This window comes from Bipolaris maydis, assembly GCF_028858645.1.
Source record: "Bipolaris maydis strain C4 unplaced genomic scaffold PSV08scaffold_9, whole genome shotgun sequence".
In the NCBI taxonomy this organism is placed as follows: Eukaryota; Fungi; Ascomycota; class Dothideomycetes; order Pleosporales; family Pleosporaceae; genus Bipolaris; species Bipolaris maydis.
In genome coordinates, this window is record NW_027093865.1 from 189,614 (window position 1) to 205,966 (window position 16,353).

General features: G+C 54.0%; 6 protein-coding genes across 6 annotated transcripts; 2 read left to right on the forward strand and 4 right to left on the reverse strand.

Annotated features, from left to right (window-relative positions):
• Positions 1–202: 202 nt before the first annotated feature.
• Positions 203–4,856, reverse strand: PSV08DRAFT_225131 (ring finger domain-protein). Its single transcript, XM_014228088.2, has 3 exons — positions 4,315–4,856; positions 2,517–4,254; positions 203–1,511 (listed from the first exon to the last, which is right to left on the reverse strand). The coding sequence occupies exons 1-3, from the start codon at positions 4,725–4,727 to the stop codon at positions 264–266; spliced, it is 3,399 nt and encodes a 1,132-aa protein (XP_014083563.2). The 5' UTR covers positions 4,728–4,856; the 3' UTR covers positions 203–263.
• Positions 4,857–5,634: 778 nt separating this feature from the next.
• Positions 5,635–8,716, forward strand: PSV08DRAFT_410397 (uncharacterized protein; the record flags this gene model as incomplete). The annotated part of the gene is made up of 2 exons (XM_014228089.2): positions 5,635–6,969; positions 7,020–8,716. 2 exons carry the CDS (start codon positions 5,635–5,637, stop codon positions 8,346–8,348), a joined length of 2,664 nt encoding a protein of 887 aa, XP_014083564.2. The 3' UTR covers positions 8,349–8,716.
• A 297-nt stretch (positions 8,717–9,013) lies between these two features.
• PSV08DRAFT_392048 (uncharacterized protein) lies at positions 9,014–10,054 on the reverse strand (the record flags this gene model as incomplete). Its single annotated transcript, XM_066093526.1, has 3 exons — positions 9,014–9,097; positions 9,207–9,637; positions 9,670–10,054. 3 exons carry the CDS (start codon positions 10,052–10,054, stop codon positions 9,014–9,016), a joined length of 900 nt encoding a protein of 299 aa, XP_065948864.1.
• Positions 10,055–10,450: 396 nt separating this feature from the next.
• Positions 10,451–11,587, reverse strand: PSV08DRAFT_204409 (ClpP/crotonase-like domain-containing protein; the record flags this gene model as incomplete). The annotated part of the gene is made up of 2 exons (XM_014228091.1): positions 10,451–11,065; positions 11,184–11,587. 2 exons carry the CDS (start codon positions 11,585–11,587, stop codon positions 10,624–10,626), a joined length of 846 nt encoding a protein of 281 aa, XP_014083566.1. The 3' UTR covers positions 10,451–10,623.
• Positions 11,588–11,861: 274 nt separating this feature from the next.
• Positions 11,862–12,544, reverse strand: PSV08DRAFT_46592 (uncharacterized protein). Its single transcript, XM_014228092.2, has 2 exons — positions 12,370–12,544; positions 11,862–12,291 (listed from the first exon to the last, which is right to left on the reverse strand). Exons 1-2 carry the CDS (start codon positions 12,379–12,381, stop codon positions 11,968–11,970), a joined length of 336 nt encoding a protein of 111 aa, XP_014083567.1. The 5' UTR covers positions 12,382–12,544; the 3' UTR covers positions 11,862–11,967.
• Positions 12,545–13,492: 948 nt separating this feature from the next.
• Positions 13,493–16,063, forward strand: PSV08DRAFT_363069 (uncharacterized protein; the record flags this gene model as incomplete). Its single annotated transcript, XM_014228093.2, has 2 exons — positions 13,493–14,441; positions 14,502–16,063. 2 exons carry the CDS (start codon positions 13,493–13,495, stop codon positions 16,061–16,063), a joined length of 2,511 nt encoding a protein of 836 aa, XP_014083568.2.
• Positions 16,064–16,353: the final 290 nt, after the last annotated feature.

Genomic DNA, 16,353 nt, shown 5'->3' on the forward strand with positions numbered 1-16,353 from the left:
CCTTTGAGTTGGGTTGACTGTTTCCGACTTATCAACTGCGATTGCACACCACTTCATGATTAGGATCGCGCGTAGCTCAGCGAGTATACAAAAGTTCTCCTTGTCTTCTTGTCATTTTTCAACACATTTCTCCATGCTACGCAGCGCCGGAATTTGCCCATGTCTTTCCATATTTGAATTCATGATGAGTATTCGATGCTAGTGATGTATTCACACTCCGGAGCAAGTCATGTCTTATCCGAGCCTTTCCCCGCACTCCTCACTTATACGTACAAAGTGTCAATCCAAGGTTTGAGCGCACCGAGCCCGATGATAACAGCTTCCTCTGTCCGGATGGTCCTGCTGCCCTGTCGTGGCACCAGGTTCACCCACGCGTCGAACAGCTGGTGTGCTGTAGATTTGTCTAGTCCTTTGCTAGTCAGTTCTGGGTCACTGGCGACCGCTGGTTCTATGCCCGCTTGACCGCCGAATACGATGAGTAGGTGGTTGAAGGATTCTGGAGCCCCAGAAACGGTGGAGCCAGACATGTTACCCGGGGAAACTCCACCGGTATTTGAGAGAAACGAATACACCGACTGTCCGCGCTCTGAGGTACCAATCGACATGTCGTAGCCACCAGGGTATTCGCACTCGGAGAAGACTGCGCCGAGCGAGGCAGCGCGCCGTACGTTGTAACCCCAATAATATCCGCCTTCCTCACGCGGTAAGCTGGCAGCACATGCCGTGGCCTCTAGACCGTCACAGTCTTGTTGTGAGAGATTGGGCCAGCCCTTCGGCGCTTCGTAATTAGCAAACCTTATAGTGGTGCGCATTCCTTGCTCCACAGGCGCCTCTTTGGGTATGGGTACGCGAATTGGATAAGGCAGACCACACTTGACGTATGCATAGTCTTCTTGTGCTACCTTCTTTGACTTGGTGCCGCCCGGGGCCGGTGCAGAGCCTACAAAGACACCCTCGCGGTACTGACACCACTCATGACTTCTTAAATGATGGGGCATGTCCATGCTGGGTAGATTACCCACCCACTTGAGATTTTGATGTTCCTTGAAGATACTCAACCGCGGATCCTCTCGATCATACCTCAAATGTGGAGGGCACTCCGCAAAAGCCAACAAATGGTACAGGAACTGATCAGGATTCTGCCATGCTTCATCTTGTTCGGAAATGCTGTCTAGAACCTGCTGTTTCGTGCGACCTTTGCGAATATACCTTTGGTCAATGACCTTGGAGTCAATGTTACTTGGATCGTCGTCATAAACCACTATTTCGTCGACACAGTAGATGGCTGCTGCGCGCGCAATGCGCCCAACCTGGATGGTTTTGTGATCAGGTTTCTTTGCATTCAGAGTCCAGCTGCCCGGAAGAGCAATCGTCACCGTCCAATTACGGCCCTTGGTAGGATTGAAGACGGCAGTCGGTCTTGACGTGTCGATATCTTCAACACTCTGCTCTTGTCCATCGCCCTTTCTCTTTTTCATAGGGCTATCATTGTCGCCGAGTGTCTTTCGCTTCTGCCGTCATGTCAGTCTCAAATTAAGACTGAAATAACTTTCACACTACCTTTCCATTCTCTTTCTCGTTGGATTTTGCATTCCTGGAGCGCGACTTGCTGTCGACCACAACAGTATCGTGGTCGTTGCCCATGCTGGCGCTATTTGATAAATTGCTGTTTCTGCTACTCGCTTCTCTAAAAGCTTAACTAGTGATAGGTTTTCAGGTAATGCTGGTTCTGCTGGGTGTGCAATGGCAAATGCAAGTCAAACGTTGGAGAATAAAAACAGAAGAAGCTGTTCGGTCCTGCATTAGCGCAATGCGCGCCGATCCACCGCCACATCCCTGTTCAACATTGAGGCACCCTGCCGCTCTAGGCAACGAACCTCACCTTTACCTGACTACTGCTTCTCTCTCTCTCTCCTCTAGCACAAAAACAGATACACACACACACCCTCTCTCTCCTCTAGCACAAATATGGAAGCTCCAAAGTATGCCTACCATATCCGATAATGCCGCCACTCTACTGACCAAGTGTCCAGGTCCTTCTTGTCGCGCACAACCAACACACTCATCGTCTTCTTCGCCCTGTACTTTACCACTCTCTTCTCCCTCGACACATGGGCCGCTGCACGGGGATCGCCATTTCGTGCGCCAGGTGGCAGCTCGTATAATCGGCCTGCACCCGTGGCCCCATCGCGACACAGCTACCAGGGCGGGATGCATGGTCGAGGGAATGCGGGGCCTGGAAGTGGCAGCGGTGGCGGCAACCGAAGGGTAGCACAGGTGAAAGATTCAAGACCGCCCATCAAAATGGGAGGTTCAGCTGCTTGTGGTGCTTGCTTGATGTAATGGTCAATGTGTACGATTACGTGAACAAAAGTCGGATATGGGCATTCATCACGTCATGGGTGGTTATCAGTTCAAGTTGTACCAAGATTGGCAGTAGACTTTGATTGCTCCCTTTCGCACCATGCTACTCAGTGATGCCGACGAAATAAACCATCTCATGCGCCCCTCCTTACGTTTGTGCTCATAAGTGTAATCTTCTTGCCCTTCTTCTTCTTACCACCACCCTTTTTGGGCGCTTCTTCGCCCTCAGCCAACGACATGGCCTGTGCCTGGGCAATCATGTCCTCCTCCCCAAGCAAGTCCTTCTCCCAATCTTGCAGCCACCCGTCGTCACCATCAGCGTGGTCGTGTGGGGCCAGCACGGGAGATGCCCCCGCAACGACTGCAGTGCCCCACACGGTTCGAGGAGCCGACGGACTGGTAGAAGGAGAAGCCAATGTAGCGAAGCCATCACCACGTCGTGCCGGCCAGGGCGGTGATGTCGAAGTATGGTCGCCGTCTGCAGCTGGGTGTGCGTCTGTTGCACTTCCAGATGCCAGAGGCTGGAAGTCGTCCGCAGAAAACCTCTCTGTGATGCTTGGCCGTCTCCTGCGTGCTGACGTGAACTCGGCATACTCGGCCTTCTCCGCGCGTTGCCGCGCCTTCTCCTCCTTTGTCTCCTTCTCGGTATGCTTCTTGCGTCGCCTCTCAATTTCTGGTCGGAATCGTTCGAGAATCTCGGGGGCAACAGTATCCGTCCAGTCGCACTCGAGGAATCCAACCTCGCAGCCATATGGCAAATGTGCTAGATATTTTGTACGTTTCCGTAGTTCATCGTCTACAACATGGCCAGTGGAGACGTGCTCCACTCGCGGTAGAATTGTTGACGGGAAAGAAGCAAAATTACCAAAGGCGGCCTTTAAAATGCGAATATCTAATGGCGACAGATAGTAATGAAGTAGTGCTTGGTAGAAGAAATACTCAGAGGGCGTTTTATGGTGCTCATGGTGTTGACGGTTGCGCAGCTCGGCGAGAGTCAAAGACATGCTATGACTGGTGGCAGATGAATGTGACGAAACAGACATGGCCCGGTCTTTGGTACTCGACGATTCGGGTGCGGGTTGCTGTGGCGTGTAGTCCTGGCCAGACTTGGAAGCGTTCTGGATGTGGTACATGTCTGGTGCAGCTCCCTCGTCATCAAAGACGATTGGGGCTCTTTTCGTCTTGGGTTCCGTAGGCTTGACGGGCTCCTCGGGAGGGTTTCCGATGCCCTTGAATTTCTCCTTGAGCTCTCGAATGTTTCGTATTGCCTTGTTTGTCCATTCCATGCTGTCTTCGGCAAACATGACCTCGTCTTCTTTGCCCTGCTGCTCGAGCTTGATAATTTCCTGATCCAGCTGTTCGAGCATGTAGTCCTCCCCACCTCGCATAACACGAGCATAGTCTGTTACCTCTGCCGCATGGTACCAGGGTATGTCTTGGTCCTTGGGCAGAGCATCGGCGCCGTCGCGGGGCATGGCCAATGTACTTCCAGCTGATCTCACCACCAAGCGCAGGACAACATCGGCTCCCTCTCGTGGAGCCTCGCCCTCTTGCCCAGTGTACCAGCGGACAGGGCGTGTTTCGGAGGCATAGATGGTGTCGAAGCATAGTGGGCATTTTTTAGATCGCGCCCTCTTCTCTGGTGCTTTCCCGTCGTCTTCAGAATGCATGTAGCGGATGAGGCAAGGGAGACAGAAGATGTGACCGCACCTGGCCATCCTCGGGGCTACTGGCATCCCGAGGCAGATGGGACAAGACGCTTCCTGGGAGATTTCGGATGCCAATATTTGCAAGACATTGTTCCAGTCGAGGTGGATATCGGCATCGACGCTCTGAGCGCGATAGTCGCCGCGAGGATCGACGATGAAGCGGTAATTGGCATGCACATATCTTGGGCGGGTTAGCGGAGACGGGTCGGGATGAGGCGAGAGAGAGAGAGAGCGCACTTACCGGGCTTTGTCGACGGCATGATAGCCAGACCCGAGGCCCCATGTGGGATTGCGCCGATAGTTCCTTCCGTGGCCGTGCGACTGGTTGTGGTTGGAGGGGCGCGGAGGAAGGCTGAAGTTCATGAGGTGGGTAATGGACGTCTGGCCCTTCCTGTTGCTGAAGGGGCGCATGGCGAGTGATTCAGCAATGGCATCCTCATCCGTGTGGCGGAAGCGCTTGGAGCCCTTGTGCTGCTTCTTCTGCTGCTGGCTGTTGCGAGGCGTAGGCGAGGACCGCGCCGAGGTTCCGCTGCCCCGCGGCTGCGCAAAGAAGCTGCTGGTGCTGATGGAGGGGGCCTGGCTCTGGGCGGGAGAGACGGGGCCCGTGGATGCAGAGGCCTTGGACGAGGACGGGGCGGGCGGGTTGCTAGACATGACTCCCAGCTAAGGGCTCACGACAGCGCGACAGCACCAGCACCAGCGACGACCAGGACGACGACGATGACGCGGGTGTAGGACCGGGGAAAATGAAGGACCGAAGACGGCAGGGAGCGAGAGAAGAGTGGGGATGGCGGGTGGTGTGTGTATGTGTGGATGGGCTGCGGAAGGTCGGGGTCCCCAAGAGGGTGCGTGGTCGGGGACAAGAGGCAGAAGGTGGAGTGGCGGATGGCGAGGACGTGGGTTGATGACGCCGGCGGCCGTCACGTTACCAGCCGGCCACTTGCCTTTGCATCGACGAGCTGCGGCCGCGACGGGCAGCCATTGACTGCTGCTCGCCGTGGCACTCTGCGTCTGTCTACACGCCCCGAGGCACACGCACGTCGCCTGTTGCATCTGATCCCAAGCAGCCGTCGTTCGGTGCCATTGCGTTGGTCTGCGTGCTTGTCCTCTCTGTCTGCTGGTCGAGTATCCTCGCCCGCCCGCTGGCCAGGGTCTCCGCACAGACTGCAGCGCCCGTCCGCAGAGCAACCTCTTTGACTCGGTTCGACCTTCTTCCATTGCCGCCAGGCCCAACACCACGCCGCCCCTCTCTCCATCCATCCCAACCTCTCTCCCTCTTGTCGCGGGCAGCCTCTGCTGCGCTCATGTCGTCCTGATACGATGACCCCGCGATCGTCGACGAGCCCATCCGCACCCCATCCTTCGCCTACGCCAGTCGCGCGACGCCGCTCCGCATCCGAATAAATATCCTCCTCCACCCTGCGCGCCTTGCCCGCACCCGCTCCCGCTGCCCCATCGCCCTCGCCCCCGCCACAGTCTCCCGCCCCGTTGCCTCACAAGTTGGCCGCTTGCTCCCTAGCCGGCGCCGACTGTCGAGGCAACACCGCGCCCAGCCCTCATGATGCCCGGCCCTTACATGCCTGGGAGGAGGCAGGCCGAGCAGCAGTACTACCACCACCACATTCCCCCACAGACACACTCGCCCGTCCACCACAACCCCTATGCCGCGCCCTACCACCACCTCCAGCAGTATGGCCCGCCCCACGGCTATCCCCAGCACATGCAGCCCATGCAGCAATGGTACCCCTACCAGCAACCCCCGCCGCCGCCTCAGTATGCCATGCCTCCGCGCCAGTTCCAGCCCCAGCCGCATGCCTCGCCCGTGGTAGTCTCGTCGCATCTGCACATGGTCCCGCCAGTCAACCGTGCCATGGGCCAGACGCCTCCCATTGTCCATTCACGCACCCCGCCCGTCCCCCGCATTCCTACCCCCCAGCAGGCGCCGTCAACTCCCTCGGTGCAGCCCCACGTATATATGCCGTCTTCTTCGACGCCCCAGCAAACTCCCACTGTCGACAGCCCGCCGCCCGCTGTTGAGTCAAAGCCTACGCCGCCAGCCCCGTCCACCCCACAATCCACCACATTTAAGCCATTCTATCCGCCCCTGCCCTGGCTTTCTGTGCCAGAATCAGACTTTCCAGTGCGCGCCTCGCGCGGAAAGAGAAGGCGAAGGGCCCCGGTATCCACAGAAGAGCAATCTTTGGCGTTGCCCTCACGCGACCAGGCTGTCGAGGAGGATGCCTTGAACGAGACCGAGGAAGACACAGAAGGTGACAGGACCCCCACGGAAGAACCAGAGGAATCCCAGGCATCCACAATTGCAGGTCCATCTGATGCTGAAGTCGACACCCCCTCCACCTCACACCCACCCTCAGAAGTCGATCTAGCCCAGTCTACAACTCCATCTACGGCTACACCATCAGCTTCACAACAGGCTGCCCCCGTCACGGCTGCTGCCAAAAAGCATGTCCGCAACCCTACCATACCTGCCGTACCCCGTGTCCCGATCAAGCCCGCAAAGGCGTCCAGTGCAGCTTCCACCACGCAGCAGTCCATCAAGTCGCCAGCTGCGGCTCAACCAGAGTTGTCGCAAATCGACGATGCTGCAACAACAACAACAACTGAGGAAGCCACGCCTAATACCGAAGAAAAGCCCAAACCAGCTGCGCCAAAATCGTGGGCAGAGCTACTGAGGGCAAAGAATGCTACCAAAGCAGCCCAGCCTGTTGCACCGCCAGCCACCACCCCTGCGCCAGTTGCCAATGGACCAGTTGTGCAAAAAAGCAACACTCTCGCAGATGTCTTGGCATCCTTCTCAGTCGATTCGGAAAAGAAGGTCTCTTTCATTGAACCACGTGGTCTCGTCAACTCGGGCAATCTTTGTTACATGAACTCGGTATGTCTTGATTGTTTGCCATTGCTTGAACTCGCCTAACCTGAGAGTAGATTCTTCAAGTCCTTCTTTTCTGCGTTCCGTTCTACGATTTCCTCGACCAGGTCGCCAAACGCGCTGTGCACAGTTTCAAGTCTGAGACCCCTCTTATCGATGCTATGATTATGTTCCTGCGAGACTTCAAGCTTATTGATTCTGCGGCTACCGTCGAACAGCTACGTCTACGACTGAAAAGCAACGACATTGAGCAGTATGGCGATCCTTTGGCTCCGGAATATGTATACGACGTCATCAAGCGTCTACCCCGCTTCGATAACATGAAGAGAGGCCAGCAAGAAGACGCCGAAGAGTTTTTGGGTTTTCTACTTGCTGGACTGCATGACGAATGTGTCCAAATCATTAAGAGCGGAAAGCAGAGCCAACCTACAGGCACAGTCACATCAGAAAACAGTGAACAAACAGGCTCCGTGGATGGTGGCTGGGAAGAGGTCGGCCACAAGCAAAAGACAGCCGTCACTCAGAATTCTGGAGCTATTGACATCGAGAGCCCCATCACCAAGATATTCGGTGGCAAACTTCGCTCTGAGTACAAGAGGCCAGGCGAGAAAGCTTCAGTCACGCTTGAGCCCTACCAACCGCTCCAACTCGACATTGGAGAACCAAACATCAACAACATTTCTGATGCTCTCAAAAACCTTACACGTCTAGAAACACTAGACGGCGCCGCTCGCGGTGCCAAAGCATCGACAAAGCAAGTACACATCGAGTCTCTACCACCAGTGTTGATCCTTCACCTGAAGCGTTTCCACTACGATGAAAAGGGGCCCCAGAAGATTTGGAAGAAGATTGGCTACCCGCTTGAGCTGGAACTGCCCAAAGAGGTGTTCCCGCCACATAAGCGAGGAAGTTACCAGATCCAAGGCGGCTTCCCTCGGTACAGACTTACTGGTGTTGTCTACCACCATGGCAAGAACGCTAGCGGCGGCCATTACACGGTTGACCTTCGACGTCAAGAAGGAAAGGAGTGGATTCGTATGGATGACACCATCATCCGTCGCATCCGCGCCGAGGAAGTGGCCGAGGGTGGCGCAGAAGAGGACCCCAAGGTCTTAGCTGCTGCCCTCGAGCAGCACAAGTCGGACGCTGGGAAGAGCAAGAACTTCTTTGCTCAGATCGACATGGACGAGGAGGAGCCTGACAAAGGCGGCTGGAACCAGGTGAATGGATCTGAGAAGCAGAAGGATGGCAACAAGAAGTGGAGTGGTATTGCTAACGGCGCAGCAACACCTAGCTCTGCGGGCAAGAGGACACCGCTGCTCAAAGAAAATGTGCGCGACAACAAGGTGGCGTATATCTTGTTCTACCAGCGCATCGAAACCTGAGACCAAGGTGGAATGTTTGTATGCGTGCTGAGGGAAAGAGTTCAACACGATATGATTTCAAGAAAGCCATCTTGTAATTTACCTTGAGAAAGGGAAAAAAAAAATTCTGAAAATTAATAGAGGACGAAAGAAGATGAAGATGAAGGAGAGGAAGAGGAAGAGGAAGAGGAGGAGGAGGAGGAGGATGAAGAGGATGAGAAGGAGTGGGGGAAGCCAGGCGTGAATGATCATGACCCGAGTCATGAAAGGTCACGACTACTAACATCACTTTGGTGTGATGTACAAAAGAGAAGGGGAAAAAAGTATTTCGTGTCGGTTGATACCCGTGTGGGTGTTGGGATAGCACGAATGATGACGATAAAACTTCATGCTTGCTTTGTGTGTGTGTGTGTGTGTGTGTGTGTGTGTGTGTGTGTGTGTGTGTGTGTGTGTGTGTGTGTGTTTGTGTGTGTGTGTGTGTGTTGATGTGATGATGTTTTTGTATGATTGATACGCGGTTGCATGTTGTTAGTGGAATAATTCTAACATTGATTTTGTTCTACTTGACAGAAGTGAAACGCTTCCCACATACAAAGATGTGTCTAATACTAGTAGAGTAGGTTTACAAGAGAAGCAGAAAAGTCAAGGTTTGTACGCCCAGAATTCTAAATTGTGTTTCATGTCTTTTATTCGGACAGCGTGAGGCTTGGAGAAGGCGGCCGATGTGGAGAATGGTGAGCAAGGGATAGTACTACTTTTGAGCCCAAGATCTTGGAATGTACGTTAGCATTTCATAGCCGGATCCAAAGCACTTGTGTGGGCCTTTTTTTTTTGGTGCTTGATGTGGGGAAGGAAAAGAGGGGGAAAAAACAAAAGTACCTCTTGTATCATTAATGAATATGGGGCTGCTTCTAATAACTCTTGTATTATCTCTTCAGCCTTCTTCTCTGGCGCAAATCTAGACAGAGGTCGGTGTCCTGGACTGTGGGTTACCTCTCTGTCATAATCTGGAGTGACTGGCTTGTCTGGATCTGGTGTCAGGGTCATGCCGTCAAGATCAATTGTCGCCTTTGTGGGTTGATTGACCGTGGTCAGGCCATTGGATGAAGGTAATGGCTGAAAGAAGTCTGATTGCTCAGGAGATTCCGGTTGGTCAAACCACTTCTGGTCATCTTCAGAGGTTGTACGGCCGATAGAAGTTGACTGGTTCACATCAGGAAGTGGTGACGGTTGCGGGTCACGATCAATACAAGTGGTAGGCGGCTCAGGCAGCGTGTCGCCTTTGATATTGTATGAGCGGTCGTATCGAACTATCAAGGGTTAGGAGTAGAGATATGCATACCGACTGCTGCTGCGGTTGACGAATGGTTTGCGTCTTCCGTGACAGGGCCAGGTTTGGCTGACAGGACGTCTTGCGAAACCGCATTGAGCCCAACAAGGCTCTTCACGCTCTCGATGGTGTGCTTGAGCTGCTCATTCTCTGCTCGTAGGGCATCAATCTCAGACAACAGAGTAGCTGTTGCGTCATTATGATCCTTGCTCTGTAGTATCTTTATTGTGCGCTCAAGCTTAGCAATGTATATCTTGGTCTTCACTCGAAGGGACCTTTGAGCCTGGCGGTCAATGGCGCGTTTTCTCTCTCGACGTTCCTGTTCAGATGCGGGCCTCTTTCGGTTCTGTGTAATGCATATTTGGGTTGGAGCGGCATTTTTTGGCTCAGGGTCCATCATGACAGTGGTAATGTAGTATAGAGATGGGATAAGGTATTTTCAATCACGTCACTTAGTCGAAATACGGGTCCAAAAGTGTAGAGCAAACGTACGAGTGGTTGAATTGTTAGCAATCAGTCTCCGGTGAAGCCGACCCTAGTTTGCTTTGCCGAGGCATATGTAATTGCTCCTCTTGGCCCCTCACAGTGCCCGATTAGTTCCTATTCGTCAGCTTGATCGTGGGGGCGATCATTGCCCTGCTTTTAACAAGGGGGTTTCTAGTTTTTGGGGGCATAGTGCAGTTGTCGTGCAAGGGTTTTCTGTTAAGTGTGGTACATGCGTATGAATTGCCGACATGAAAATGGGCGCAGCACGCTGATGAACGTTACTAACGGACCAACGAGAACCAGATGTGCTGTTTTGTTGTCACCTGGAGAAATTGGTTCAACAGTGATTGAGTAATTGAAGCAGTCTTTATAGAAGAAGGCCATGGCATCTGTGCCATCTTTTTTTGGGGGTAAGCCACGGGACCCTTTTATCCTTTTTTGTTATTTTACAAAACTACACAATTTTGTGTGAAGAGCTTATTACAGCTTTGAAGGTTGCCAATTTGGCTTCCGCTTCTCGGCAAAAGCCCGGAGTCCCTCAAGAGCATTCTCGCTCGTGTTGAGTCCATGGTTGTATTGTTCGATTACCAGTTGAGTGGCTCGCTCAACGCTTCCAGTCTCCCAGGCCTCTCTCAAAGCTGCTCTGGTGACAATGGCCGAGTCTGGTGAGATTGCAGCAATCTCACTTGCTAGCTTGAGTGCCTCTTGTACAACGGTTTCTTTTGAGGGGGATATGCGGTTGACAAGGTTAAGCTCTTTGGCCCTTTGTGCCGTAATGGGTTTCCCTGTGAGGGCCATTTCGGATGCGATAGGCAGGCCAACATTGCGGACGAGTCGTGGCGGGCCTCCTGCACCAGCGAAGATGCCACGGAGAGCTTCTGGGAGACCAAATGTTGCATGTGGTGCCGCTACCACCATATCACTGCGAGGTAATCAACGTCTGATTGTGTGTGTGTGTGTGTGTGTGTGTGTGTGTGTGTGTGTGTGTGTGTGTGTGTGTGTGGAATGCACAGCTGTGTGTCAAAACAAGTAGAACGTACCAGCCCAATACAATTTCGAAGCCGCCTCCGAGCGCGAATCCATTGACGGCTGCAATGACGGGCTTCTTACCCATGCGCCGGCTTAGCCCACCGAAGCCACTAAGAGGATGTCTCATGAGACCAGGGGTGGCCTTTAATTGTCCGCTCCGGATTTTTCCTAACTGTATCAGGTCCTGTCCCGCACAGAAGCTCTTTGTACCGGCGCCAGTGACGATGGCGACGCGTAGATTAGGCTCGTGATCGAACCAGTCAAAGACTTGGCCCATTTCAAGGTGTCCCTCAAACGGAATGCTGTTCATCTGTTTTTCTCTGTTGATGGTGACAAGGAGGACATGGTCGGCAGGGTAGGATAGGAGGACGTGCGAGGTGGGAGGCGGCGTGGTTTGGGGCTTGACAGAGGACATGTTGGCGGCAAGGCTGAGGGATGAGTGGGGGTGAGGTGAAGAGGCGAGACAGGTCGCGAGCCTGTTTAATGCTAGACGGAGATTACATGGCGGGTGGAGTATTGGCGGGAGTAAGTATTCAAGGAGGAGGGTAAGTTGGTGAGGGCGCGCGTTGGACCGAGGCAAGTTTCCCCGCACAGCTAGCTAGCCGGCGACTGCATTAGTGCCATGGCTGTCAGCGACACGAGTGGTGACGAATCATACATCTGGTCTTCCCAAGTAGTCATGGCAGGATTCCTACGACAAATTGGATTCAAGCAGGCTATTCGCAACAGTGGGAGTAGTAATACATAGTTTTGTGAGTTGCCCAAAAACGACACGTGACCAGCAGCAGGCGGGTTTTATTGTCCTAGCCCCGTGGCGGGTGCGGGCGGGCGCGGGTGGTGTGGATGGCCCAGCAGCGGGCTCACCGACAGAGCAGAACAGACGGCCCATGCAAACACTGCGATGACAAGAAACAGACCAACCAGATAGGGCACCGTCCGACGAGCGGGTATCAAGCGGCCATGGCCCTTGATGAAGGGTGGATAGATGTAGTAGCGTCGGCCAGGAGCAAAGGGATGCTGCATGATGCTGGCTGGGCTGACTTGGATGGCCGAGTCGCGAGAGGAGGCGGCGACATGGACGGAGCCATAGAGGGCGTGCCGTGTGGTGAAGGGGCTAGTCTGGGGAGCGGGTGTCAGCCAGCTTCGTGGGAGGATGGGGGAGAGTGGACCATGTCCAGGACGCGGGTAGAAACAAACCTCTTCTGCCATGGTATCGCATCATCCGCAGCTGTGTGTCTGCAGATGGGAGCAGAGGTGAGCTCCGGCGGATAGGCCCAAAGAGGCCAAAACAAAGCCAAGCACGCCTACGCCTGCTGATGGGCGGACCGTGTGTGGGAGATGGCGCGAGTGTGCAGCTCAGCCTCGCCGCCGCCGCCGCCGCCGCCGCCGCCGCCGCTGCTGCTGCTGCTGCTTGCTTGGTGTATCCCTGGAGTGGGCGAAACGGAGCTACGAAGCGTGTGGGCACAGGATAGGCGGCGGTATTCTTTTCGCTAGACGTACATAGTAAGTGCCTACTTGGTCGCATTTATTTAATACTCCGAGTGCGCTGGCTGCTTGATTCACGGCGTGCATGGCGCCACCTAGCCCGCCAGGATCAGGGCAGATTACCGAGCGCTGTTTAGTGTTGCGATGCTCCCCACAGAGGGTCCTCGGCCCTCGCACGGGTCTAGACTGATTGGGTAAAGGATGCTGGGACGGTTTAGTGTAGGCTGGACAGAGCCGGGGCAGCGTACGGGCTGGTAGTGTAGTAAGAGGCTCTCGTGCTCATGGATGGATTGGGGCGATTGCAATGCACGGCCTGCGTCCCACAAGGCGCCTCGCCCTCGAGCCACGATGGGCAGGACAAGGACAGTAAGCCATGTGCGGTGGTGGCCCGGTAGTCGCGCATGGTGGGGCACTGCACTGCACTTCCAGCGGCCGACGCAGCAAAGGTGCAAAAACGAAGAACCAGACTTACTACGACATGTATTTGCATCATCAACCCGACAACCACGCCGCACCCCGTCACATAACACCCGCCCGCCCCCCTTCCGCTGCCCTCGTGCCCTGCTCCTCTCTCGCCTCTCCCCCTATGCTTGTGTAACCAAACGGGCGCGAGCTGGGCTGCACAGCACCTCTTGCCCATCAACCTGTGCCTGCCCGCTCGCCTGTTTCATCTCCCTCTACCTTCGCATCCTCGCCCCCCAGCCCCTTTGGCCTCCTTGGCCTACGACTGAGAGTCACTGGCATCCTGCCCAGACAGCAACCAAAAAAAGAAGAAGCACCCTGTCCAACTCGTCTCGTTTGGTGCCGCACTCAACTGTTGACCTCTGCCGCGACTATGGCTGCTACCACTGCGCCGTCTAACCACACGGTTACTGCCAAAGCCGGAAATAGTCCCCAGCCACACCTGCCCAGCATTGGCCTCGCTCCACCCCGCATGGAACCTCCCCCTCCTCCTCTCAACCAAAAAGATCCAGAAAACTACTTGAAGCGATGCTCGGGCTATTGCAAAAAGACAAACTTGCGCTGCAGCGCCAGCATCGGCAAGAAGGCTCAAAAGGACACGCGCCCCACCTACCTTCCCACATGCGCCCTTCACCGCGACCAACAAAGCCTTGCCGGATGGTGTCAGTTCACCGGCGACGATGGCCGTAGGTGTGCAAGGCTGTTCCGATGGAGCCCCCCGCACTTTGAACTTTGCAGCCATCATCAGGGCCATCCTAGCACACCATGCTATTTCCTAAAACACCTACCCCTCGAGCTTCGCCATGAAGTATACCGATATCTCATACCCACCGAGCCCATAGATTCGTCCACTGCTGCCGTCCACGACCGCTCCAGCCAGGAACCCGACCAGCGAGCCGCTCGCTTGTCCATCCTGAGTTACCCAAGTCCCATGCGCGCAACACGTGTACTCAGGTCAAAGTTTCCAATGCGACTCTTGGACCTTCTCACCGTCTCACGCCAAGTCCACGACGAAGTAAAAGACCGTCTGTTCAGCACAGTCACCTTCAAAATCGACATCCGCAAAGATGGCACCTTCATGTGTGGACGCCGCCTGCTCGAGCCCAAGCGAGCAGATGGCTCTTCGCATTTCTTGTTCGATGAGGCCGACCATGCAAAGAGGAAATTTCTCAAGTATTTTGACTGGGCATCCGCCAAAAACTACGCCGTTGACATATTGCTCGAGAACTGCCCCATTGCAAATCCCCACCATGTGCCCAACATGGCCAACATGACTATGAGATCTCGCTGGGACGAAGAGGTGGAGATTTACGACATTAGAGGTGAGTCCATCGGTCCATGTTGCAGTGCTGCTTCTGATATATGTGTGTATGTGTGCGCAGACTACATCTCCGTGGTTGTTTCTGGTATCCTGGCAAAGGCAAAGAATCTTTACAAGCTCCAGGTCCGCCTGTGCCTAGCCGACTTTGCTTGGCAAGAAGAGCAAATCCTCTCCAATTCAAAGCTACTTTTCAGCCCCTTTGAACGACTACGAAATGTGCGCCAACCGACTCTTGGTGGCGTCTTCACCGGAAGGCCAGACAGCAATTCAATGTATCCCATCGAACGCACAACTGGTCGATATCCTCTTGCAGCTGGAACCGGATGTATACAATCAGCACTGCCCGCTTACTATGAACTCTGCTCCGTGCCCTCTTTACCCACCGACCACCCAGTATTGCTACCCGGCATACCGGCATTTGATGCCTACGCCACTGAATGGAGGCGCCAGATCTCTTCCAAAGGCACTGCAAATGTTCTGCAAGAGCCACTCATCCGCAAAATGTTTACCGAGTTTCGCAACTTCTATACTGAATTCGCCAACCATGTGCCTGATATCACTTTGAAAAGCGGAAGACACACATTCCTGCACCGAGCTAGGGTAGCGCGTGAACAAGAAGACGTCATAGCTTTCAGAGCCATCAGGGCAGAACTCCTCGATTACTGGACCAAGCACTTGGAGGACCAAGAGCGGAAAAAACGTACCATGGAAACCCGTATTGCCAGATTCCTTCAAAGCGACAAGTATCCGTCACATGTCTGGGAAGAGCCAATTCCAGTACAGTCGCCTGACGCGTTGCCCACTCAAATCTCAAAATCTCCCGTCGCCCTGGACACTGAAAGCATGGCCAGAGATGGCATACCCATGACGGGTAATCTAATACAACGTAGCTGCCCCCCACCACCCTACCGGCAAATGAACCAGCATTCAGGGCAGCAGGATCCCTATGTGAACCCAAGGCTGATAAACGAGACGGCGGAACAATATGCCTCTATGAAACGGCGACAGCTTCAACAAAGGTTTCTACAACAGCAAGCTTTGCAACAGCAGCTGATCAGGCAGCAAGTGCAGCTGGCACGATTGGAACACGAAGAGCAGTACTCGCCTGCTGGCGTTCTGCTTCAGCAACGAGACTACCTGCTCAAAAGGAAAGCTGCAAATGAATTGAATAAGATATACCAACAAGCAAACTTTGGAAATAAGCAAGATGATGAGGAAACAAGTCTGCCGAGAAGAAACTCAGATTCGTCGCATTCGTCGCATTCGTCGCATTCGTCGCATTCGTCGCAGGACGCCATGCATCATACCACGACCTCATACAACAAATCAAACGCCACCAGCGGTCCTGGCGTTTGCACTGAATTCCTCCAACCGATTCAGCAGACAAATCATCTTGAACCCTTCTCACCAGTCATTGGACATGGGGAACCCGGTCCATCCACCAAAAGATGCCGCACTGATTCTGGGTACGATGGCAAGCATAGGCCCTTACCCGATGAAGAAAAAATCGAAGGGGTGAAGCATCAGGGTCAGGTTATGCCAACGTGGAGATTCTCATCTTTTGACTTTGATGCCGATGTTATGCAACAACCATTCACTGGCAAAGGAAAGGAGAGAGTATAAAGTGTACTGAGATGAGTCTATCTACTTGGACGGTGTTTGCAAAGAAGAGGAACCTTGCAGGTCATCTGGCGAATCATGTACTTTGGTCAAAAAGACAACAGTGATAATGCACACGATTGATAGTAAAAAAAGGTGAGACTGGAATACCAAACCTTTGGTCTCCGCCACTACTGGCGTTCAATACGATAATGGAATCAGAAAGATGCATGTCACCTGTCCATCGATGACGTAAAGCAACAGCGGATAAATCCGAAGGGGTAGGGAGACGAAAAGGTGACAGCTCGCTGCGG